Source organism: Pleuronectes platessa, chromosome 5 (assembly GCF_947347685.1).
Source record: "Pleuronectes platessa chromosome 5, fPlePla1.1, whole genome shotgun sequence".
Lineage (NCBI taxonomy): Eukaryota > Metazoa > Chordata > Actinopteri > Pleuronectiformes > Pleuronectidae > Pleuronectes > Pleuronectes platessa.
The window spans coordinates 585,093-606,831 of record NC_070630.1 but is presented as its reverse complement, the minus strand read 5'-3'; the positions used below and the strand labels follow the sequence as shown (position 1 = coordinate 606,831).

The 21,739-nt window shown below is 45.8% G+C and overlaps 2 protein-coding genes across 6 annotated transcripts; both read left to right on the top strand.

Annotated features, from left to right (window-relative positions):
- Positions 1–196: 196 nt before the first annotated feature.
- On the top strand, positions 197–9,326 carry rffl (ring finger and FYVE-like domain containing E3 ubiquitin protein ligase). The gene is made up of 8 exons (XM_053422633.1): positions 197–557; positions 1,859–2,040; positions 2,332–2,529; positions 2,620–2,832; positions 4,348–4,549; positions 6,279–6,302; positions 6,649–6,840; positions 6,932–9,326. Exons 2-7 carry the CDS (start codon positions 1,861–1,863, stop codon positions 6,831–6,833), a joined length of 1,002 nt encoding a protein of 333 aa, XP_053278608.1. The 5' UTR covers positions 197–557; positions 1,859–1,860; the 3' UTR covers positions 6,834–6,840; positions 6,932–9,326.
- Positions 9,327–9,919: 593 nt separating this feature from the next.
- Positions 9,920–21,304, top strand: wdr62 (WD repeat domain 62). 5 transcript variants are annotated; one of them, XM_053423631.1, is made up of 33 exons: positions 9,920–10,218; positions 10,583–10,674; positions 10,797–10,859; positions 10,963–11,020; positions 12,171–12,338; positions 12,479–12,616; positions 12,732–12,914; positions 13,002–13,156; positions 13,242–13,428; positions 13,699–13,839; positions 13,925–14,088; positions 14,177–14,268; positions 14,350–14,475; positions 14,595–14,665; positions 14,747–14,868; positions 14,948–15,023; positions 15,107–15,218; positions 15,296–15,359; positions 15,435–15,548; positions 15,652–15,767; positions 15,925–15,977; positions 16,067–16,378; positions 16,764–16,831; positions 16,914–17,071; positions 17,167–17,280; positions 17,634–17,745; positions 17,843–17,918; positions 18,172–18,235; positions 19,290–19,500; positions 19,761–19,981; positions 20,422–20,514; positions 20,607–20,698; positions 20,785–21,304. In XM_053423631.1, exons 1-33 carry the CDS (start codon positions 10,117–10,119, stop codon positions 21,007–21,009), a joined length of 4,143 nt encoding a protein of 1,380 aa, XP_053279606.1. In that variant the 5' UTR covers positions 9,920–10,116; the 3' UTR covers positions 21,010–21,304. The 5 variants fall into 5 exon arrangements, with proteins under 5 accessions (XP_053279606.1, XP_053279609.1, XP_053279607.1 ...); XM_053423634.1 differs by having other exon boundaries at positions 13,239–13,428; positions 15,925–15,974; positions 16,070–16,378; XM_053423632.1 differs by having other exon boundaries at positions 13,239–13,428; positions 15,925–15,974.
- Positions 21,305–21,739: the final 435 nt, after the last annotated feature.

Sequence of the window (21,739 nt, the reverse complement as noted above, 5' to 3'; positions counted from 1 at the left end):
TTTGATTGGATCTAGATACTAAAAATGGAAGCATCCAAAGCTTAACTCTTGGGAGTCTCCGGACAAAATCTTTAAAAAATGATTTTTCACTTGTGTCCTTAAATAGTCTTTTAAAGAGAACTCTGTCCAGAGTGAGGTCGCAGGGTTTGTGGTTCCGTTGCGCTGTGTCACCCTGCTGCACCAGGGGGCCCCCTGCTCCACTCTGCACGGAGCCCACAAAGTCCCGTGACACGCTCCTGCGGTTAAGTTAAGAAACTGACTTTCAATAAAATGTGTTGTTACGTCACTCGTTCAGGTGAGATGGATGACGTCAGGAGTGGTTCCCCATCAGCACAGCGAGACAAGAATGTGTGTGTGTGTAGTGGGACTCTTCCTGGTTCACCGCTGTTGTGTGTCTGTTGTGTGTCTGTTGTGAGTCAGTTGCTTCTCTCGGATCAACCCAACCCATGATGCTGTTAACCCTCCCGCTGGACGTGTAACCTGCTAGTTAGTGTGTTAACCAGCGGACGCTCGGTGCGGAGTTAGCCGGCTGCTAGCTGCAGGAGTCTGGTTAACAGGTAAGACTCGTCTCTGTGCTGGTTAGTTGACTTGTTAACTTAGTTAGTTGATCCCACTGTTACTTTGACTGCGGTGGTTTCATCTGTGGGTTTGTGTTTGTTAGTTTATTGAAACTTCGGAATCATCTACTTCTCTAAGTAGCTTCCTGTTAGCCTGTAGCCTGCTAGCGGCGCAGGGTGCTACCGGACTCCGTCAACATGTTCCTCCACTGAAAGCGTCGCAGCTCGCAGCTGAACCGATTCTCTAACGTAAACAACACGCGTTCGGTTTCACACAATCTCCAGACAAGTGGAGTCGTTCGGCTGAAAGTGGATTCAGAACCAAACCGGTTTGAATCTCATGTGAACTTAGTAAAAGTTAGTAGTTGAGTTGGGGCCACAGTGAAGTTAGTTTCGTGTTGGATATTTATGTAGGGGCCATCAATCACTTCCTGTTTGGATAAAAAACACCTGGATTAACGTCATGTGACCCACTGTGGCGTGTCCTCTGTTATTGACAGGTAGTGATTGACAGGTTTGGATTGACAGGTAGTGATTGAACCAGTGATATCCTGAGGGAAACATCCAACATCAAACTGACTTTGAATGTTGCTGAACCCTGAAGGAGACCAGTGTGAACACTGAGCTGTGGTTTAAGATGAGTTCAGATCCGTTTAAACAGTAAACCACTAACCCCCTGCCTGTGGGCCGTTCTCCTCCACCAATCATCAGTCACATTCATCTCACTTTGACCTTTGACCTCTGACATCTAATCATTTTATCTGTTAGTTTAATGAACGTTTGAACGAAATAAGAGGAAATTCAACCCAATTCAAACCTAAAAACTAAATGTGTTCAGCCACAGATAATATAAAAGTATATTTGATCACGTACATTATACAGCTTTAATGAAAATTGTGTATTACAAATATAATGTACATAATACAACGTTTTATTACCACAATAATGTCATATATAAGTATATTTTATGAACTTGAGAAAACAATTAAAACCGATTGTCTGATTTAATAATATTAAACATATATGTTTATATTTAAATCACATATAAACGTGAATCCAGCAGGAGGCGTTCGCCTGTCATCTTACGCGGTTTAAATCCATGACCTCACTTCACATCTGGTTATGTCTGATGTCGGTTTCACGTTAAGGTGTAAAAGGTCTGTGTGATCATAGAAAAGAAGATTACAGATTTCCTCGTGTGGTTCAGTTGTCTGTGTTCAGAGGAATAGAGAATACATGTATGTTAGTTAGCGTGCACAGTGTTGGATGTTCCTCACGTGAGTCTGTCTGTGATTGGTCAGGTATGTGGGCGTCTTGCTGTAATTGGCTGTGTATGGACTCAGCTGATGCAGAACAGTCGGCTGAACAGGAACGTCGTCATCGGACCTACACCAACTCTGCCTTCAACTCTCAGCCGTCTCCCCCTCCACCCGAACACATCTGTAAGGCCTGCGGGGGGGCCTTTGACACAGCTACCAAGAAGGTAACTCCGCCCACCTGATCTCCATCTGTACACATGTGCTGGGGGTCAGGGGTCAGACGTGCAGACTGTTTGTGAAGTGCCAGCTGAAAGATAACTGCAGTACTGGGAGTGACCACCAGGACAAACAGACAAACAGCACAAAGCCTATCATTTCATCTCTCTCTCTCTCTTTCACTCTCTCACACTCTCTCTCTCTCTCCCTCTTTCACTCTCTCACACTCTCTCTCCCTCCCTCTCTCTCTGTCTCTTTATGTCTCTCTCTCTCTCTCTCTCTCTCTCTCTCTCTCTCAGCATGTGTGTGTGGACTGTAAGAAGAACTATTGCAGCCGTTGCTCCGCCCACCTTGAGCCCCGGCCCCGCCTCTGTCACACCTGTCAGCGTTTCTATGGCACCCTGCTGGAGCGGGCGGAGCTTATGAAGCTGAAGGTGAAGGAGCTCCGAGACTATCTGCACCTGCATGAGGTGTCCACACACCTGTGCAGAGAGAAGGTGAGGACACACACACACACACACAGTCACACACACACACACACACTGTCAATCACACACACACGGTCACACCTGTTTCCTGTTCGGCAGGAGGAGCTGGTAGAACTGGTCCTGAGTCAGCATTCGTCACCTTCCAGCGAACAGGCCCCCGAGACACTGACCCCAGACCCTCCCTCTGTGACGCCTGACCCCCCTACACCTACACCCCCCCCCAGCCTCACCTCTGATCCTCCACAGCCCGAATCCCCGTCCCCTCCCACAGAGACCACTGCTTCTGAGCCTGACATTCAGGAAGAAGGCCAGGTAAGACCAGAGCCAGGTAGAACCAGAGCCAGGTAGAACCAGAGCCAGGTAAGACCAGAGCCAGGTAAGACCAGAGCCAGGTAGAACCAGAGCCAGGTAAGACCAGAGACCGGTAGAACCAGAGCCAGGTTAGATCAGAGCCAGGTAGAACCAGAGCCAGGTTAGATCAGAGCCAGGTAGAACCAGAGCCAGGTAGAACCAGAACCAGAGCCAGGTTAGATCGACCAGAGCCAGGTAGAACCAGAGCCAGGTAAGACCAGAGACAGGTAAGACCAGAGACAGGTAGAACCAGAGCCAGGTTAGATCAGAGCCAGGTAGAACCAGAGCCAGGTTAGATCAGAGCCAGGTAGAACCAGAGCCAGGTAGAACCATAACCAGAGCCAGGTTAGATCAGAGCCAGGTAGAACCAGAGCCAGGTAGAACCAGAGCCAGAGCCAGGTAAGACCAGAGCCAGGTAGAACCAGAGCCAGGTAGAACCAGAGCCAGAGCCAGGTAGAACCAGAGCCAGGGAAGACCAGAGCCAGGTAGAACCAGAGCCAGAGCCAGGTAAGACCAGAGCAAGGTAGAACCAGAGCCAGGTAGAACCAGAGTCAGAGCCAGGTAGAACCAGAGCCAGGTAGAACCAGAGCCAGAGCCAGGTAGAGCCAGAGTCAGATAGAACCAGATTCAAGGTAGAACCAGATTCAAGGTAGAACCAGAGCCAGGTAGAACCAGAGCCAGGGTAGAACCAGATTCAGGGTAGAACCAGAGCCAGGCAGAACCAGATTAGGGTAGAACCAGAGTCAGGCAGAACCAGAGTCAGGCAGGACCAGAGTCAGGCAGGACCAGAGTCAGGTAGAACCAGAGTCAGGCAGGACCAGAGTCAGGCAGAACCAGAGTCAGGCAGAACCAGAGTCAGGTAGAACCAGAGTCAGGTAGAACCAGATTCAAGGTAGAACCAGAGCCAGGTAGAACCAGAGCCAGGGTAGAACCAGAGTCAGGGTAGAACCAGAGTCAGGTAGAACCAGAGCCAGGTAGAACCAGATTCACGGTACAACCAGAGCCAGAGCCAGGTAGAACCAGAGCCAGGTAGAGCCAGAGTCAGGTAGAACCAGATTCAGGGTAGAACCAGAGTCAGGCAGAACCAGATTCAGGGTAGAACCAGAGCCAGGCAGAACCAGATTCAGGGTAGAACCAGAGTCAGGCAGAACCAGAGTCAGGTTAAAACCAGAGTCAGGTAAGACCAGAGTCAGGTAAGACCAGAGTCAGGTAGAACCAGATTCAGGGTAGAACCAGATTCAGGGTAGAACCAGAGCCAGGCAGAACCAGATTCAGGGTAGAACCAGAGTCAGGTAGAACTAGAGTCAGGTAGAACTAGATTCAGGGTAGAACCAGAGCCAGGTAGAACCAGAGCCAGGTAGAACCAGATTCAGGGTAGAACCAGATTCAGGGTAGAACCAGAGCCAGGTAGAACCAGAGCCAGGTAGAACCAGAGCCAGGTAGATCAGTGACGTTGACTCTATTTGTCCGGTTCAGACCTGGGAACCTGACGAGCCACCAGCTTCAGGCCGTAGAGCTTCTCTGTCCGACCTGAGCTGTGAGGAGGACATCGAGGTTCTCAGCGTGCGGCAGCTGAAAGAAATTCTTGCTCGGAACTTTGTGGACTATAAAGGCTGCTGTGAGAAATGGGAGCTGATGGAGCGAGTGAGGCGACTGTACCAGGACCAGCAGAACCTCGGTGAGTCGACTCAGTCTAACGAAGCTACAGTTGTAATCAGAAATATGGGTTATATATGCATCCCAGCTGAAGCGAATGAAGGATCATCATAGAGTTCCTAAAGGCTTAATTATGTTTCAACTCCACTTTAGGACAAAAAAACTGTCAGACAGCTTTAAAAACAACAATATTATATCGGGGTTGAATAATTGTGACATGGCTATCTTAGCAAAATATACTGTTACACACAAATACTACATCATGCATTTTCTGTGTTGATTTCATGTACCCAATAAACTCAGAAGTCATCTGAAGCAGAATCTTGCTCTTTCAAACTGTAATTGATAAATCCTTAAAATCTTTGGGGGTTGAATATTTCTGATTCGTCTGTAGATCCTCGTTCCTCAGAGACCAGCTGCAGACATTGAACATCAACATTTTTTTGTGCATGAAGTCATTTGATGAGAATCTTTCGTAATTGAACCACAAATGAGATGTTTTCTGATCTGAGTCTGAACCATGTGTCTGTTCCCTGTTTCCTCTGATCTGTTAGTTCTGGTTTCACGTTGTAATTTAGGGACGAAAGAATTTAGTCTGACACGTACGTCCTGTCGTCCTCACCCACGTGGGTGGAGTCTACCTGTACTTGACTCTGATTGGTTTGTGTGGGCGTGTCGTCAGGTGGGGGGGGTGGTAGTGGTCTTTCTGTTTGAATGGGGAACATGAATGAAGCTTCTTTTGTTGCCATGGTAACATAATGATGGTATCACTAGAAGCTTGATAGGCGGCTTCAGGCGAAGTACTCCACAGTACTACATTACTCCACAGTACACCACAGTACTCCATAGTACTCTACAGTACACCACAGTACACCACAGTAATCCATAGTACACCACAGTACACCACAGTACACCACAGTACTCCATAGTACTCTACAGTACACCACAGTACACCACAGTAATCCATAGTACTCTACAGTACACCACAGTACACCACAGTAATCCATAGTACACCACAGTAGTCCATAGTACTCTACAGTACACCACAGTAATCCATAGTACACCACAGTACACCACAGTACACCACAGTACTCCATAGTACTCTACAGTACACCACAGTACACCACAGTACACCACAGTACTCCATAGTACTCTACAGTACACCACAGTACACCACAGTAATCCATAGTACACCACAGTAATCCATAGTACACCACAGTAATCCATAGTACTCAACAATACTCTACAGTACTCCAGAGTACTCCACAGTACTACAGTACTCCACTAGTTCGAATGCACCAAATTAACATACTTGTGGTTCAAACATCATATTGTCGGAGGTGAAGACTACAGCTTCTTCTTCTTCTTCTTCTTCTTCTTCTTCTTCTTCTTCTTCTTCTTCTTCTATTATTGTTTAAAGCTGTCTCTACTTCTGTTGATTAGTCCATAAGTCCAAAACATCCAACGAAGTGTTTTCCCTCTGGAACAGAACCAGGTTCAGTTGGATCCAGACCCAGAACTCCTCTCCTGCTCTGAGGAACCGTTCACACCTGATCTTTAGCTTCAGGCTGAGCTGAAGAGTCTGAAGCTCTGAACCAAACAGGCTGTGAAAGAGTCCTCAGTGATTCATTTCATTCAACCCATTGTTTGTGTCGGATCCAGAATAGAGAAAACTCTGAGAACGTATCAGATGATTCATTTTTGTCAGTTTTAAACATTAAAGTACAAACTGTTTGTTTTCTGTCTTTCAGTCGCCAGCGCAGTGAGCGCCTCAGGTCAGTTTTCTGTTTCCTCTAAACAAACATGTGACAGACAAGAACATCATTAACACTCAACACAATGAGCCTCTCATTATTTCACTTCAAATTTCTATTTACAAATTAATTATAACTCATTAACTCGTCTGATAATGAATAAAAAACTGTATCCAGAGTTTTAATCAACGTCATCATGTGATTATCTGATCATTTACAAACTAAGGATTAATCAATGAATGTAAGATTATTGGCCCCTCACTGTGTTTCTACATCTGTTATATATTTATTGAATCATTTTATTGAACACACATGAAGATTTGTGCCCTCAAAGTGCTGCATTGCTCGTCCCTGTGGCTCCCTCTAGAGTCCGGCGGCGGCTCTGCAAGTCCGGAGGAGAACCTGTGTAAGATCTGTATGGACTGTCCCATCGACTGCGTCCTGCTGGAGTGTGGTCACATGATCACCTGCACCAAGTGCGGCAAGAGGATGAGCGAGTGTCCTATCTGCCGCCAATATGTTGTCCGAGCCGTCCACGTCTTCAGGTCCTGAACACCAGGTAAAGAGTGAGTGAGTGTGTGTGTGCTAGTGTGTGTATATATATATATATATATATATAAATATTGCGATCTGTGTTTCTATCTCCTCAGGACCAGTGTTGATCATCAACAATCAAGTCTTCTTAAAGGGACCTCTACATAACCAGAGTGCTTTCATTTTGCTAACTCTATTTTTCTAGTGTAAATATGATAAAGATTGCAATAAGTGACCTCATCTGACCTTTTTCACTCAAACAGTGACTCTGAGCATACAAACACAGACACACTGTGTTCTCATTACAACCTTCCATTTTTGACAGTGTGTAAAAAGTACCTTAAAACAGAAGATGTAAAACAGCAGTGGTGAGCCATCTTTGACATCACTGATTCCACAGCTCGTACTTCCTGTTTAATCACATGTTTCATCTGTAGCCTCGTGACATTGACAGTGCTGTCATGGTCCAGTGACCCAAGACTGATATTCTTTCCCTTCAGCCTCATCTGAATTTAGTGAGTTATATTTTATATCTCACAAGCGGATTAAAACAAAATACACATTCATTAAGCTACCTTCAGGTCAGGATATCAGCAGGGTAATGATGTCACAGGAAGTTGAACTTGCTACTGTTTTCTTTTCACATCCTTGATGTCAATAACTGAAAAAAGAAAAGTAAAACTTAAAAAATGTTTTAGTCGCGAAACCACAACTAAGAAATGTTGTATTTAAAGGAGACACATTGTGTTCACATTCAGGTAAAACCTTTTTAACAAGTGGTGGTGGTAAAGTTTGTTCATTAGGATAAACCCTTGAGATGCATCTTCTCGTCTTCCAGGGGTGTTGCTACTGTAAAATGTTTTCATTGTCTAATGTTAAGAAAACGCACAACTCTCCTCGTCCGTCTGTGGATGCAACTCCTCTTCTCAGCTTCTGTCTCAAACACTTGGTTTTAGTTCCTGTCTCTTTAAGAACCCCCCTCTTGATAATGCCCAGTCTGCTCTAATTGGTCAGCTGCTCCTCTCTGTTGTGATTGGTCCACTGTTTCCTGTGTTACGGAAATGTCGACTCACTTAACCTGGCTTTGTCAGACTAGTCCAGGAGAGGAGCTACACCAGACTTTGGACTTTTTTAATTTGCACAACTTTTGCATTCACCATAAAACTTTTTGTAGCTAACGAGGAAAGAAATTTAAAAAACATGATGCGTCTCCTTTAAAACAATTTCACTAACATTAACAAGTTTCTCTGAATCTGTATCAGATTTTACAGAAACAACGGAGGCTCCATGACGCTTCCCTGAGGGACTCCGTATGTTAGAGGTTTATGGTTGTATTTTTGCAGCCGGTCTGTTTCTGTTTTCACTGGTGACCATGAGAACAAAGTTCTGTTCTGTGACTACCACACTTTGCTCAGACTGTTAAGATTTGAAAAAAAAATGGCCTTAAGATGTAAAATGATGTCTCCCAGTGGTGGTACTGAATGAACTTCAAACCATGGGCCTGGGGCCTTATGTTCCACGGAGGCCTCGTCCTTTTGGTTTTTCTATGTTTTTATGGGATATAATGGTTTTAGGGACCTTGGGAATCTTTGACACGTGCTCTAAATCATGTGTGTTTAGTCACATATGACTAACACACATCTGTGATTATTTAACACATGATTTAATAAAGTATTCATGTACATTAGAACTGTAGTTATGTTTTTATACGACAGTGATTTCTGTGGACGTTTCTTTATTCTGACAAACTGGAACAAAGCTGTGAAACAGTGACTCAGCGTTGATGCGGTTGTGTTGAGTTTAAAAGCACTTTGTTAAGTTACAGAAAATAATACTGAAGAGCTTCGCTTTGGGCTTTTCTTCTGAATCTGTATCATGTTTAACAAAATAGTCAGAGGGTCCAGAACGTATCCCTGAGGGACTCCATGTGTCAGTAAAAACAGGGATCATGAATTATTCATCTTTACCAGTAGAACACAGAAGTTTGGCAGTGAAGCTGCCTTTTATCAATAAGCTCGATTTGAAGAAGGATAAAGTGGAGTCTGATGTCCCCTTTTTTTCAGTGTTTTATATCCGATCATTAACTTTGAGTTCTGCTGTGAAGGTTTTTCTTTTCTTTTGTGAATTGCTGGCTGGTTTTTCAAAGCCCGTCTCACTGTGGGATAAAACGTTTCATCTGTCAAATCGCCCGTAAGTCGTACAGCAAGGTTCTGATCACTGAATCTATGTGAGACACAAAGTAACACAATTTATTGATGCACTGGTCAAATTCTGATATATGGGCTGTTGTCTTTCTATAACCTTTAAATACACATTTGCCTTTTTAATTGACTTCACTGTGTCTTTTTTTGTCTTTAGATCTAAATCGGTTTAGTCACATCCTCTGAGTTGGAAATCTCTTCTTCACTATATTTTACGTGTCGTTTACATGATTTTTGAAATGATTTTCTACTAGTTAACCGAGTGATGAGTTTCCTGAATGAACTTTGTAATAAAACAAAATTTCCTTCAGTTTTGTTTCTGCTCTCTTTTTGTTTTTATCAAATCTTGGATAATTTTTTCCACTGAAATTAAATGTTACTAGTAAAGACAGAAAACATATTATTCATTAAGTCACAAACCACTTACACTTCAAAAATGATCTTCTTTAGCTGTTAAAGATAATTATGCATCAAAAATAATACTTTGCTGTGAGTAGTAACCGAGAAGTTGAAGAAAGCAACAGAGAATGGAAATAACAAAGTTCGTAAGTATTGTAGGAATAGTAAATAATTAGCGGAGCCATTTCATATGAAATAGGAAATATACTGAAGTACTAATAAAGTTAAAAGTGACTAAAAAAGCTTTTAAAGTCAAATTCTTTGACAAATTTTATTTTGAAAGTTTCTTTCACACGTTTAGCTCATAACGTCATAAACTAAATTATGCATCAGTTTGGGTTGTCACGATAATGATGTTGATTGGCTGATTGGTAGGCGATAGGCGGGACTTGTGCTTCGTCGTGTGTCCATTGGTTTTTTTGTGGTAATGGGCGGAACCTCAGCTGCCTATTAGTAGGTATGCGGGGGCAGTGGGCGGGGCTTAGTTTGAACCGGAGTCCCGCCGCAGGAGCAAGTGTCAGGTTTCATCAGTTAGCATCAAGCTAAGCTAACGCTCCATCGTCATCAGCTGCGGAGATTTTGGTCAAACTGACCCGAGCCCGCTTCAGTCCGGCGGCCTCTAGTGGACCCGCAGCCCGGTGTCTGAGCGCAGTGTGCCCCGGGTCGGTATCAGAGCCGTTTGAACTTCCTGGACAAGTGTCATGGCGGAGGGAGCGGAGTACGGCTCAGTCACCGCCGGGAAGAGGAGACCAGCAGCGGGGAGGAAGAGCCGACAGAGCCGGCAGAAGAGCTGCTGCAGCCGGGTACGACCGGAGCTAACACTGCTAACTGTTAGCATCACAGGCTGTTAGCTGCGCTGTTGATTCACAGTTTGAAAGTAGTTCTACTCTAAGTTCACTGAAGTTTTAAAGTAGTTGTACTTAAGTTAACTGAAGTTTCAAAGTATAACTCAGCATATCGACATGAGACGCAACACAATGTTCTGATTCTTATTGTAATGCTGAATTAAAGGTGTAATATGATTGAGCTCCAGAGTTCAGCTCTGACTCATCACGTCCCATCACCTCCACCATTGACACCCTGTTGCTATGGCTACACCAGTGAGAGAACTGTGCTTTGTGTGTCAGCTGGTTGTTGAGCTGGAGTTTGGTGTGTGTGCTTTTTCAGGTGAGTCTGGAGAAAGTCCTAGGAATCAGCACGGCCAGCAGCAGCGGTCTGACCTCTGACCCCACCTCGGGGCTCATCGCCTATACTGCAGGGTAAGCCCCGCCCCCTCTGACACACCTGTATTGTATGAGCAAACTGACCCGGAGGTCTGATTCCCGGTCAGTTTCAGTACAAATCCTCCTGACCTCCTGCTGTGGTTTCATTTGTGTCTCAGGTGTGTGATCGTGCTGCTTCACCCAAAGAAGAACAAACAGAGTCACATCCTCAACACGTCCAGGTAGAGGTCTCACCTGTAGCTCCTCATCTGTCTGCACACACACAACCACGTGTTCTACCCAGGAAATGATCAATGGCATCATGACCTTGTGTTTGTGTTGCAGGAAACCCTTCAGTGCTGTGGCCTTCTCTCATGATGGGAAACACCTGGTCACTGGGGAGGTGAGAAGTGAGACACACACCTGCTTCCTGACTTACTGCAGGAACAGTTCCAGGAGATGTCCAGAGCAACACACTCTTGTGTTCTCTCATTCAGAACCTCCGGAACATTTCAGCGACTGGTCTGAGTATCAGTCAGGTCTGAGAACATCACAGGTTTATCCTCTTCTTGGAGGAGGTGACCTGCTCCCACAGACTCCTGTGTCCGAAATCACCCTCACATCCACTATTCCCTACTTCACTATATAGTGTTAACTATAAAGTGTTAACTTAAGTGTATAGTGTTAATTATATTGAGGTTATCTTTTTTTTTTTTTTTTATATTTTATTTTCAGTTTCATATATAATGTGTACAAACAAACGTATCAGTATACCAACAGTATAGAGACATAACAAAGACAACAAAGGACAAAGTGCCCCCCCCGCCCCATATTGAGCTTATCTTGAAAAGAGAAGTAAACTTTTGGGAACTACTCACCAAATTTTCTCGTCACCGGTAATGACATCATGAAGGATTATTACGTTCTACAACAAAAACTTCGACAGGTGGAAAATCCCACAGTAAATTTAAAACATATATTACACTCAGTATTTTTACATTCAAATATAAAAGTATATTGAATTTTCATTTTTTAATATAGAGGTAAGCTTGTTTGTCACAGGTTGTGCTGTGATGCTTCTGTTTCCATTCAAACGACAGTTCTAGCTTTTCCTGCGAGCACAATGCATGATGGTATATGTTGCTTGGTAAGTGACCAGTGCATTGTGGGAAATAATAAGTGAGCTATACAGGGTATAAAAAAACTTACCTAAACACCTACAAAATGGCGAACCCACTACAAAGTGATTAGTGAGTGATTTTGGACAGAGCCGTGCTCTTGGTCACGTTCATGGTCAGGTTGAACCTGTGATTCTTATTGTCTATTAGACTAATTCATTTGCAATTATTTACAAAATGAACTTAAAACTTGCAATAGAGAAATGCACTCTTTAGAAAAATGTTTACTGATGTTATAAATCAAGTGCATTTGCTTCACTTCCTGGATCCAGAGTTTACATCTTTTAAATGTTAGATATTCACAGAGTGACATCCTGTGGTGAAGCTGGATTCTCTCTCTCTCTCTCTCTCTCTCTCTCTCTCTCTTTCTGTCAGAGCGGTCACATGCCCTGTGTCAGGGTGTGGGAGGTGGGCGGAGCTCCGGTGGCCGAGGTTCAGTGTCATAAATATGGAGTTTCCTGCGTCGCCTTCTCCACCAACAGCTGTTACATCGTCTCGGTGGGATATCAACACGACATGACTGTTAGTGTGTGGGACTGGAGGGTGAGCGCACACACGCTTACACAATACACACACATGCATCACCCACACACATTCCTAATAATCATTATTAATAAGTGCTTGATTTCAGATAATTGACTTGTTGAATCGATGTGAATGTTACGGTGACGTCTCGTTATCAGAAAGGTTCCATCATCGCCTCTAACAAAGTGTCCAGCAGAGTGTCCGCCGTGTCCTTCTCACAGGACAACAGCTACTTCGTCACTGCAGGAACCAGACACGTCAAGTTCTGGTACCTGGATGCCTCCAAAGAACGACGGGTACAATCAGCAGATCACAGATCAGCCTTAGCTCTTTTAAAATCTGCTCAGCCAATCACAGCTCACTTGGGAGTACCAGCTCTTCCCTTCTCCTCCTTTCTTCCTCTCTCTGTAGGTGAACAGCACGGTGCCTCTGATTGGTCGTTCAGGGTTGCTGGGTGACCATAAGAACTGTGTGTTCAGCGGGGTGGCGTGTGGGCGTGGCCTCATGGCGTCCAGCACCTACTGCATCACCAGCTCCGGGCTGCTGTGTTTGTTCAACAGCAGCCGACAGCTGGAGGCCTGGGTCAACCTCAAGGTCACTGCTCAGGGAAACACACTCATTAAATGACATTTTTTACAAACAGCTGTACAATCAACAAAGTCACATTGTTGTTGTTGACAGACGGAGTCTGCGAGTTGTCTGTCCGTCAGTGAGGACCATGTCTTCTGTGGCTGCGCTGACGGTGTGATCAGAGTGTTCGACCTGCTGCACCTGCAGTACGTCACCAAGCTGCAGCGCCCCCACAGACTGGGAGTGGACATTAGTCGACAGCACAGGTACACACACTGGAGCCACACAGAGTGTAGGACTCAATCCGTTCTGGATAAAACCTCTGATCATCTCCTGCTCTGCTCTCAGCAGCCTGTTTCCTGTCGGTCCAGATGATCACTTCCCTGACACCTTGGCTTTGACCTTTGACCCTGCTGCCAAACACCTGACCTGCGTGTACGACGACCACAGTGTGTATGTGTGGGACGTCAAAGACGTGAGGAGCGTGGGGAAGCTGTACTCCGCCTTGTACCACAGCAGCTGTGTGTGGAGCGTCGAGGTGAGTGATGCCACACAGAAACCAGCCGGGGCCTAAATGATCTGGAACGGTTGATTACTGTAAAGAAACGCTTCTGTATGATGGTCCCAGAACTCGAGTGAAAGGTACAATTAAACAGTTCGTACACACACACACACACACACACACACACACACACACACACACACACACACACACTGTGATCGGACACGTGTGTAAACTCAGTCTGGGTAAAAACAACAGAATTAGAGAGGAAGTTCATTACTGACAGAGCTGCTACACACTGTACAGGTGTATCCTCAGCTGTCAGACGTGTCCCAGGCGTGTCTGCCGCCCTCCTCCTTCCTCACCTGCTCATCTGACAACACAATCAGAGTGTGGCACGCCGACCCACCCACTGCCGCCACAGCACACAAGAACCTGTACAGCAACGTAAGACACACACACACACACAGTCAGGAACCTGGACTGCAACATAAGACAAACACACACTGAGTGGATTGTGTGTGCTGTACAGGACCTGTCAAGGATTGTGTACGTTGGCGAGAATACGCAGCACCTGCAGGCGGAGGGGAAGAAGGCAGAGGCAGCAGGGGCTGATGGGAAGTCTGGGATCAGAGTACTGGGAATCAGTCCGGACGGTCGACACCTGGCTGCTGGAGACCGCTGTGGAAATCTCCGGTGAGACACACATATGCACTCTGACTCACAAACACACACACACACACAGTGTGGTGACAGGTGTGTGATGAGGTCACTGTCTCTTCAGTATCTTCGCTCTAGAGTTTCTGGACGAGCTGGTGAAGATCGAGGCTCATGACTCTGAGGTTCTGTGTCTGGAGTTCTCACCGACTTCCACAGGTAAGAGCTCAGCTCACAGGTCGTCATGATGATGATGATGATGATGATGATGATGTCACACCTTCTGTGTCGTTGTTTCAGGTTTGAAGCTGTTGGCGTCAGCCAGCCGGGACCGACTGATCCACATCTTCAACCTGGAGAAGAACTTCAATCTGGAACAGACTCTGAACGACCATTCAGCCTCCATCACTGCCGTCAAGTTCACAGGTGACTGAGTTCTCAGAGCAAGAGGGCGAGAGATGTAGATGATGAAGTTAGAAGTCAGAGGAGGCAAAAAGTAAAATGTTTATAAATCACTGGTTGACGGTGTGTCACCTGTTCTCCAGGTGAGAGTCCAGAGGTTCAGATCGTGAGCTGTGGAGCCGACAAAAGCATCTACTTCCAGACGGCTGAACAGGTCGGTTTTATTTAGAATGAAACACTTCCTGTGTCCCATGATTCCCTGTGAACGAACCGTGTTGTGTGATCTGTCGTCCAGACGGCGGAGGGTCTGTCATTCTCCAGGAGTCATCACGTGGTGGAGAAGACGACGCTGTACGACATGGACCTGGACTCCTCCAAGAAGCACGTGGTCATCGCCTGTCAGGACCGAAACGTCAGGTAAGGAAATACCTAACGGGACGTCTGATGGAAAATAAAAGTAGTTTCTGCTCCAGATGATCTGATGTTTCTGTTTAAGAGTTTACGACGTGGAAACTGGGAAGTTGAAGAGGTGTTTGAAAGGCTCGTCCAGCGATGAAGGATCTCTGCTGAAGGTAAGGACGTCTTCTGGTTTCTACATCTCAGCGGAAAACGTTTTCAGTCAAAACCGTGAGTGAAGCAATAAGTTTCCCTGCAGGTTCAGATGGACCCGTCCGGGAGCTTCTTCGCCACCAGCTGCTCAGATAAAAATATCACCATCTTTGACTACGAGTCAGGAGAGTGTGTTGCCACCCTGTTTGGACATGCAGGTGAGTAAATCCAGCTCCCCTGTAGACATGTGTGAAACATGTATGTTCAGGTGTTCAACGTGTCTTTGTGTCCTCAGAGATCGTCACTTGTATGAGGTTCAGTCACGACTGTCGACACCTCATCACTGTGTCAGGAGACAGGTAAACTGCTGATGTCACAGGAAACTGTAAACTCCGTCATTCTGTTTCTAACTGTGTGTGTGTGTGCGGGCCTAGTTGTGTGTTTGTGTGGCGACTGGACGCTCAGATGACCTCCACCATGAGGAAGAGGCGGGGCCTCAGACTGAAAGTTGCACCGGACGCCCGCCACCACAAGCCTCTGAACATCCGGTGGGTGAGATGTTGAACAGAGACGTCACTGAGTCGACCATGGAGAGCGGAGCAGCGGACATGTTTGTGTTTGACATTGTTTCTGTGATCAAACCTGTTTCAGGAGGGAGACGTTCATCACGGTTCCCTCGTCTCAGCAGCGTCAGGCGGAGGAAGAGGAGGATGAGGAGGAGGAGGAGTCTGACCTCAGGACTCCTACCAGACTGGACTTTGCTCAGGGTGTGGAAGAGGACATTTTCTTCAGTTTCCCTGATCAATAGTGTTTTACTATTAAAGTTGTTAAAATGATCTTAAAATATCTCCGATTCAAACGCTGCCATCTTGTGGTCATGACGTCATGGCGTTTGTTTGAATCTTGTTTCTCTTTGTGTTTCAGATGTTCCGCAGCTTCAGACCAATGGAAAACTGCCCCTGTGGTTCAGAAAGGTGGTCAGTTCACGTCTCTGATCAGTCGCAGATAATCAGTCCTGTGTTTACTCTGCAGGCCGAGGATGAAGTTCAGGTGTGTGTGTCCTCAGCAGGGTCAGGGCGGAGCCTCCACGGCCGACCAACCAGATGCTGGGCCTCGTCAGTGTCGCAGTCGCTGGACAGAACAGCTGAATCCTCTGACTATCTGCTCCAACTGCTCCCCCAGCCCCCCCAAGAGTCCAGGGGAGGAGGACGAGGAGGTGGAGGAGGATGAGGACGAAGAAGAAGACGAAGACTTCCACCCTCAGAGTCTGGAGAGTCTGCTGGGAGAAAACCAAGAGGAAGGAGATGGAAAGGAGGAGGAGGACGAAGACTTTCACCCTCAGAGTGTGGAGAGATTGATGAAAGATGGAGAGAAGGAGGTGAGCTTTCAGTTCCAGGCCGGACAGTTAAACATTTTCTATTTCAGGTTTGGAGCTTCATCTCACAAGTGAGACTCTTCACTTCAATGTAGATTGAAATTAGGAAACGATGTGGGACTGTCTTGTGGCCTGGCCTGTGCTTCCATGTTGCTTTTCTTCAGGTTTCTCCCTGATCACAGAGATGGAGAAACTTTTACTCCAGACTTTATTTTGTCGAATGAAGAGACTGAATAAACAGTTACATATAAATGTTGTACAACATTTTTCAGAAGATAAAATGTTTCCACCATCGTCTCATAAAAGCGTTGCTTACCAAATGTATTTTTCCATCAAATGGTTAAAATATGAACTTGACGTGTACCTGACGGTGTGTGATGGTGCTCAGGTGCTGCAGCCTGCAGGTGAGAACAGGAGCAGCTATGTCCTCCACCCCAGCAGCAGCGCCCCCAACAGGTGAGACACAGCACAGCACCAGAGTCTGACCGGTTTCTGATTTGCTTTTAATTTGCTTGTTTCGCGTGTTTGTCGTTTTCAGGAAGTTTGACGTTGAAGACGTCCCTGACCCACAGAGATCTTTGACCCAGCTGGAGGTCAGAGGTCAGGGGGCGGAGCCAGTGTGGTGCACTCAGCTGAGCCCTGACTCCGCCTGCTTTGAGGGCTCTGCAGGAAGCTCGGAGCAGCCTCTTGATGCCGGTCTGACCTCCGATCAGTTACTGCTGCGGACTTCATGTCATGAGTTATTTTGGTTGAAGGTGTCGTGATGTAACGAGCTCTGTGGTCCTTCACAGACACAGACTCTCTGAGTCAGGGCAGCTCTGTGGGCAGTTTGGGTCCAGAGGACGATGAGGACAGAAACCTGCTGAAGAACCATTTTGATACGCTGGCGTCGAGTCTGAGCGAAGGTACGAGCGACATCACAATGAAACTTGAAGGGCCCATTTTTTTTTAACCTTTCTGTGATTTAATTTGAGGTATTGGTTTCCTAAGATGATATATCAGTATCAGTCTCTCTCTGGAGCTGCAGAGAGAACAGCCTGGTCCGGATGTTTAGCTCTGCCTCATTCATTATTTATGAGCCACTGTCATAACTAACAGGCGGCCGACTCAGCAACAATACACTCAATATTAGGATATTTGTTTGTGTTTGAAACTAGAGCACAGGAACAAGTAAAATCATCTACGTTTGAGACTGTTTATCAGAAGTTATATTTTTATAAGAATAACTTGCTGCTGCCTGTGAACTTTGACCTTTCAGAGAAGTTCGACACTGACCTCAGGACTCTGCAGCCTCCGGAGGAAAAACACTTCCTGAACCCTCGACTCAGCATCTCCGCCCGCTTCCTGTCCCGCTTCCAGGACAGACTCAGGTGGGTCAGGTGACCTTTGACCCACAGGAGGCGGCTGCTCACTTTGTGTGGTGGTTGTTGTCATAGTGAGGACTGCTTGTCATTGTGGTTTCTTCAGGGTGTGGCCGAGTCGAGCTCCGCCTCCCGTCTCCATCCCGACCAGGATCTCAGAGGAGAGCGTCATCAACACATCGGTAGGAAGCAGACATCTCATTGGCTGTTTACTGCAGCAACGCATCATCACACCCACCGTGTTGTAAACAGACATCGTTTGTTTCAAAATAAGAAATTCAAGAGAAGAGCTGTTTTAAATGTGAAGCCGAGTTATCACACAGAACGAGTCAGAACTTCACGTAGACACGTCCAAGTCAGTGGACTTCACCTGTCCCAGTTTCTGTAAATCAACATGATGCGTCTGAAGCTTGTGTGATAAATGTTTGTTTCCAGGAGAACGTGGAGTCGAGCAGCAACGCCGGGTCCAACGAGTCGACTCTCAGAGAGAGCTGCAGCGGTGAGTCCAGGTTCTGTTTGTTCTATCATGTGATCACTGCAGCGGTGAGTCCAGGTTCTGTTTGTTCTATCATGTGATCACTGCAGCAGTGAGTCCAGGTTCTGTTTGTTCTATCATGTGATCACTGCAGCAGTGAGTCCAGGTTCTGTTTGTTCTATCATGTGATCACTGCAGCAGTGAGTCCAGGTTCTGTTTGTTCTATCATGTGATCACTGCAGCAGTGAGTCCAGGTTCTGTTTGTTCTATCATGTGATCACTGCAGCGGTGAGTCCAGGTTCTGTTTGTTCTATCATGTGATCACTGCAGCGGTGAGTCCAGGTTCTGTTTGTTCTATCATGTGATCACTGCAGCGGTGAGTCCAGGTTCTGTTTGTTCTATCATGTGATCACTGCAGCGGTTATTAAAATAATCGCTCATTAGTCGAGGAAACGGTTTGAAATAATCCTGATGATTTGAAGACGTATGGCCCAGCCCTAAACAATGTAAAACAGAAATGTTAAAATACTATAAGGTGTGTTTGTGTGCGTGTGCGTGTGACCACAGTGAGATGCAGCCCATCCATCCTCCGTAGAAGAGCGTCCTCCATTATTTCCCATCAGCCCCTTCGCCGCCCAACACGTCGACGCCACACTGTGGTGGTCGTTCAGTGCAGAGAGACGCTGGGAGGTGTGTGTGTCTGTGTGTGTCTGTGTGTGTGAGAGAGTCACTTGGGTGTGTGTTTCTGTGGTAAAGGTCACATGGTGTTGATGTGGACTCTTGGTCTGAGCTGAGGTTCACACTGGTCCTGGTTCTGATCAAGTTCTTTTTCTCACACATTTCAATTCTCATCACAGACGCTGTTTCTGATCTCATGATTGATGATGATGTCACCGACGCTCACATTAAATCAATTATCAACCTTTATCAATGTCTGTTCTCATTAGTCTGAAGTGACCAGTAAAACCATCACGTCCCAGTGTGACCTTTGACCTGGTCGCTGTGGTCGTCATGATGCGGGTCAGAGGTCTCACCTGAGTGTTTCCTTCCTGACCTTCTGTTCTTTTAAACCAATCAGACGTGACCTCCACCAACAGCATGGTGTCTGCGGTGCAGCAGCGGGTGTCCCGGCTTGGATACCTGGGAACCACCGCCAGCTCCAGGTCCAAAGTGAGCCAGGACCCCCCCACCTCCAACTCCCCCTCCGCCCAGGAGGAGGAGAAGGAAAACCTTTGGTCCTCCTCAGACTCTCATCCTGGTCCTGATCCCCCCGAGGACCAGACCAGCAGGTAACAGCCGGTCCCCCTGGTCCTCCCGAGCTGGACCAGGTCTAACATGTGGATTTACACCTGGACAAGATGGTCTGAGACAAACATTTGAAATTTTTACAATAAATACTAAAAGTATTTTTTATTAAAAACAGTTGTTAAAACGTTTTTAGAATAAATCTCAACAGTTTGCAGAGAAATTTGCAACGTTTTAATAATTTGTGATAAAAAATTTAAATGTTTCATGATCAAATTGTCTGTTTTTCTTCTGCGTCCATCAGTGTCGCTCTGTCCTCCCAGAAGCCCCGGCTTCATCTACCTGCAGAGACCAGCCCTCAGGTGTGGACCACACCCACTGAGGGGCCGTCAGAGGGCGGAGCCAGCAGGTGGAGCGCCAGCAGCATTGACAAAACGCCGACAAATCAAAACCAAATGATAATCCCAAGCCCCGCCCCCTGCATCACATCCACGTGCTCCCTCTCTGGGGAGAGGGCCGGTCCAGGTAGGAAGAAAGGGTTTGTGGGTAAATCTGTGATGTTATCTGATAATTAGACCGAAGAATCATTTTCTCTTTATCGGCTCCGGTGCAGGAGACACCAAGTGATGAACTGATTCGATTTTGGAGCCAGGAGGTCAAAGGTCAACTTCACTGTGACCTTGTTGTTGGCCTCTTCAATGTGGATCATTAATGCTCGAAGGAAACTAAGATATTCAGAAAGTCATTAAGTTTCAGTTTCAAAGGTCACAGTGACCTTTTATGAATCTGAAAAAAAGTGTGTATATATATATATATACATACATACATACAGAAACTGCTTTGGTTAGTGGAGTCATGCAATCACACTACGCTAGTTGTATTTATGACTTTTTTTGGGGGGGAATTTATTTCTAATATCTGAAATTAAACTGTTTTCTGTTTCTTGATGTTTATTTCTGATCCAGAATCAGACGAAACCCTTGGTGATGATTCCTCCTGTGGCCCCCCCAGCTCTGCCTCCTGTCCACTTTCAGACAGACCCTGCCCCCCCCTCTCAGGTAGCCTCCTGCGATGTTTGCACACGTGTTGGTTTAGTGTTGACCTCTGGCGCCTCCTTCAGGACGAACTATGGACATGTTGGTTGTTTCAGGTGCTGTTGAGGCGGTGACGCTGCAGCAGTGTCAGCAAGTCGCCAACGAGCTGCGACACACGACCAGACGAGCCGTGCGCCTCCACCAGCAGGTTCCTTTACTGCTGAACATTGTTCTTTAACTTCAGAAGTTTAGTTTCAGATATATTTAACTGTTTAAGCCTTTTTCTTCCTGCAGCTCGGTGAGTCGCTCGGCTTTGTGGAGCAGCAGCTACAGATGTCATCTGTCCTGCAGGAGGCGTTTGAATCCGTTCACTCTGAGCTGCAGGTGGTCTTGCAGGGAGAGGGGCAGGGCAGCAGCACGCCCTCTGGTGGACTGGAGGGTGCAGGGACGTTGTCTCTGCTGGAGAAATACTCTGAGCTGCTGCTGCAGATGACGCAGAACAAACTGAACCGGATCTGATCATCAGGACACTTCAATCTTATTAATATCTTTATCGTCAGAACTGTAACATGTTTTGACTTTGTGGATTCATAACTTCAAACATTAAAAGTTGTTTTTTTTGTGTGTTTTTCCCGGAGTCACGATAGGATGTGTGAGAGCGATACGGAGGCTGAAGGAAACTTCAGCCTGACGGAGTCGCTAATCAATAACATTTCATATATATGTAAAGTTTTTACGATCAGTATTAAATCAAGCATGTTGTGTTGTTTTTAAATCACGTCACTTTTTGTAAATAAACCTGTTTTACATGTTTCTTAAAGTTTCATTTCTCATATCATTTTATATATTATTCAGCTGAGCTGAAACAAAGAAAAGATTCCAAACAATTTCCCACATGCACAGGGACGCCAGTTAAAAATCAGCCCAGATGCGGAACCTGCTCATTTACAGAAATGTTCATTAATGTGCATTCACCCTGTTACCTTCAACAGAAAAGCTGTGAAATCATCTTTAAATTTTATATTATTAAATGTTTTTCATTCTGCCTTAAAATTACATAAATTGTCTAATTAAAAAAACTAACATCTCAGTTCTAACCTTCACCAACAGTCTCATCATGAAACCACATTTAAATTCACCAGATTTATATTTGGACCAGTCTCACTGGTTAAAATCAGTCTGACTGTTTCCATCAGGATTTGATTTGACGATGTGATCTGATGCTTTCACTGATTCTTCTTCAGGTTCC

What these genes read in the sequence shown, in the direction of transcription:
- rffl (XM_053422633.1), top strand. Translation starts at nt 1,861, where the DNA reads ATGTGGGCGTCTTGCTGTAATTGGCTGTGTATGGACTCAGCTGATGCA. An exon ending in ACATTCAGGAAGAAGGCCAG is followed by an intron (nt 2,833 to 4,347) that starts GTAAGACCAGAG and finishes TGTCCGGTTCAG; the next exon opens with ACCTGGGAACCTGACGAGCC. An exon ending in CAGCGCAGTGAGCGCCTCAG is followed by an intron (nt 6,303 to 6,648) that starts GTCAGTTTTCTG and finishes GGCTCCCTCTAG; the next exon opens with AGTCCGGCGGCGGCTCTGCA.
- wdr62 (XM_053423630.1), top strand. Translation starts at nt 10,117, where the DNA reads ATGGCGGAGGGAGCGGAGTACGGCTCAGTCACCGCCGGGAAGAGGAGA. An exon ending in GACATTAGTCGACAGCACAG is followed by an intron (nt 13,157 to 13,238) that starts GTACACACACTG and finishes CTCTGCTCTCAG; the next exon opens with CAGCCTGTTTCCTGTCGGTC. An exon ending in TGAAAGATGGAGAGAAGGAG is followed by an intron (nt 16,379 to 16,763) that starts GTGAGCTTTCAG and finishes GATGGTGCTCAG; the next exon opens with GTGCTGCAGCCTGCAGGTGA.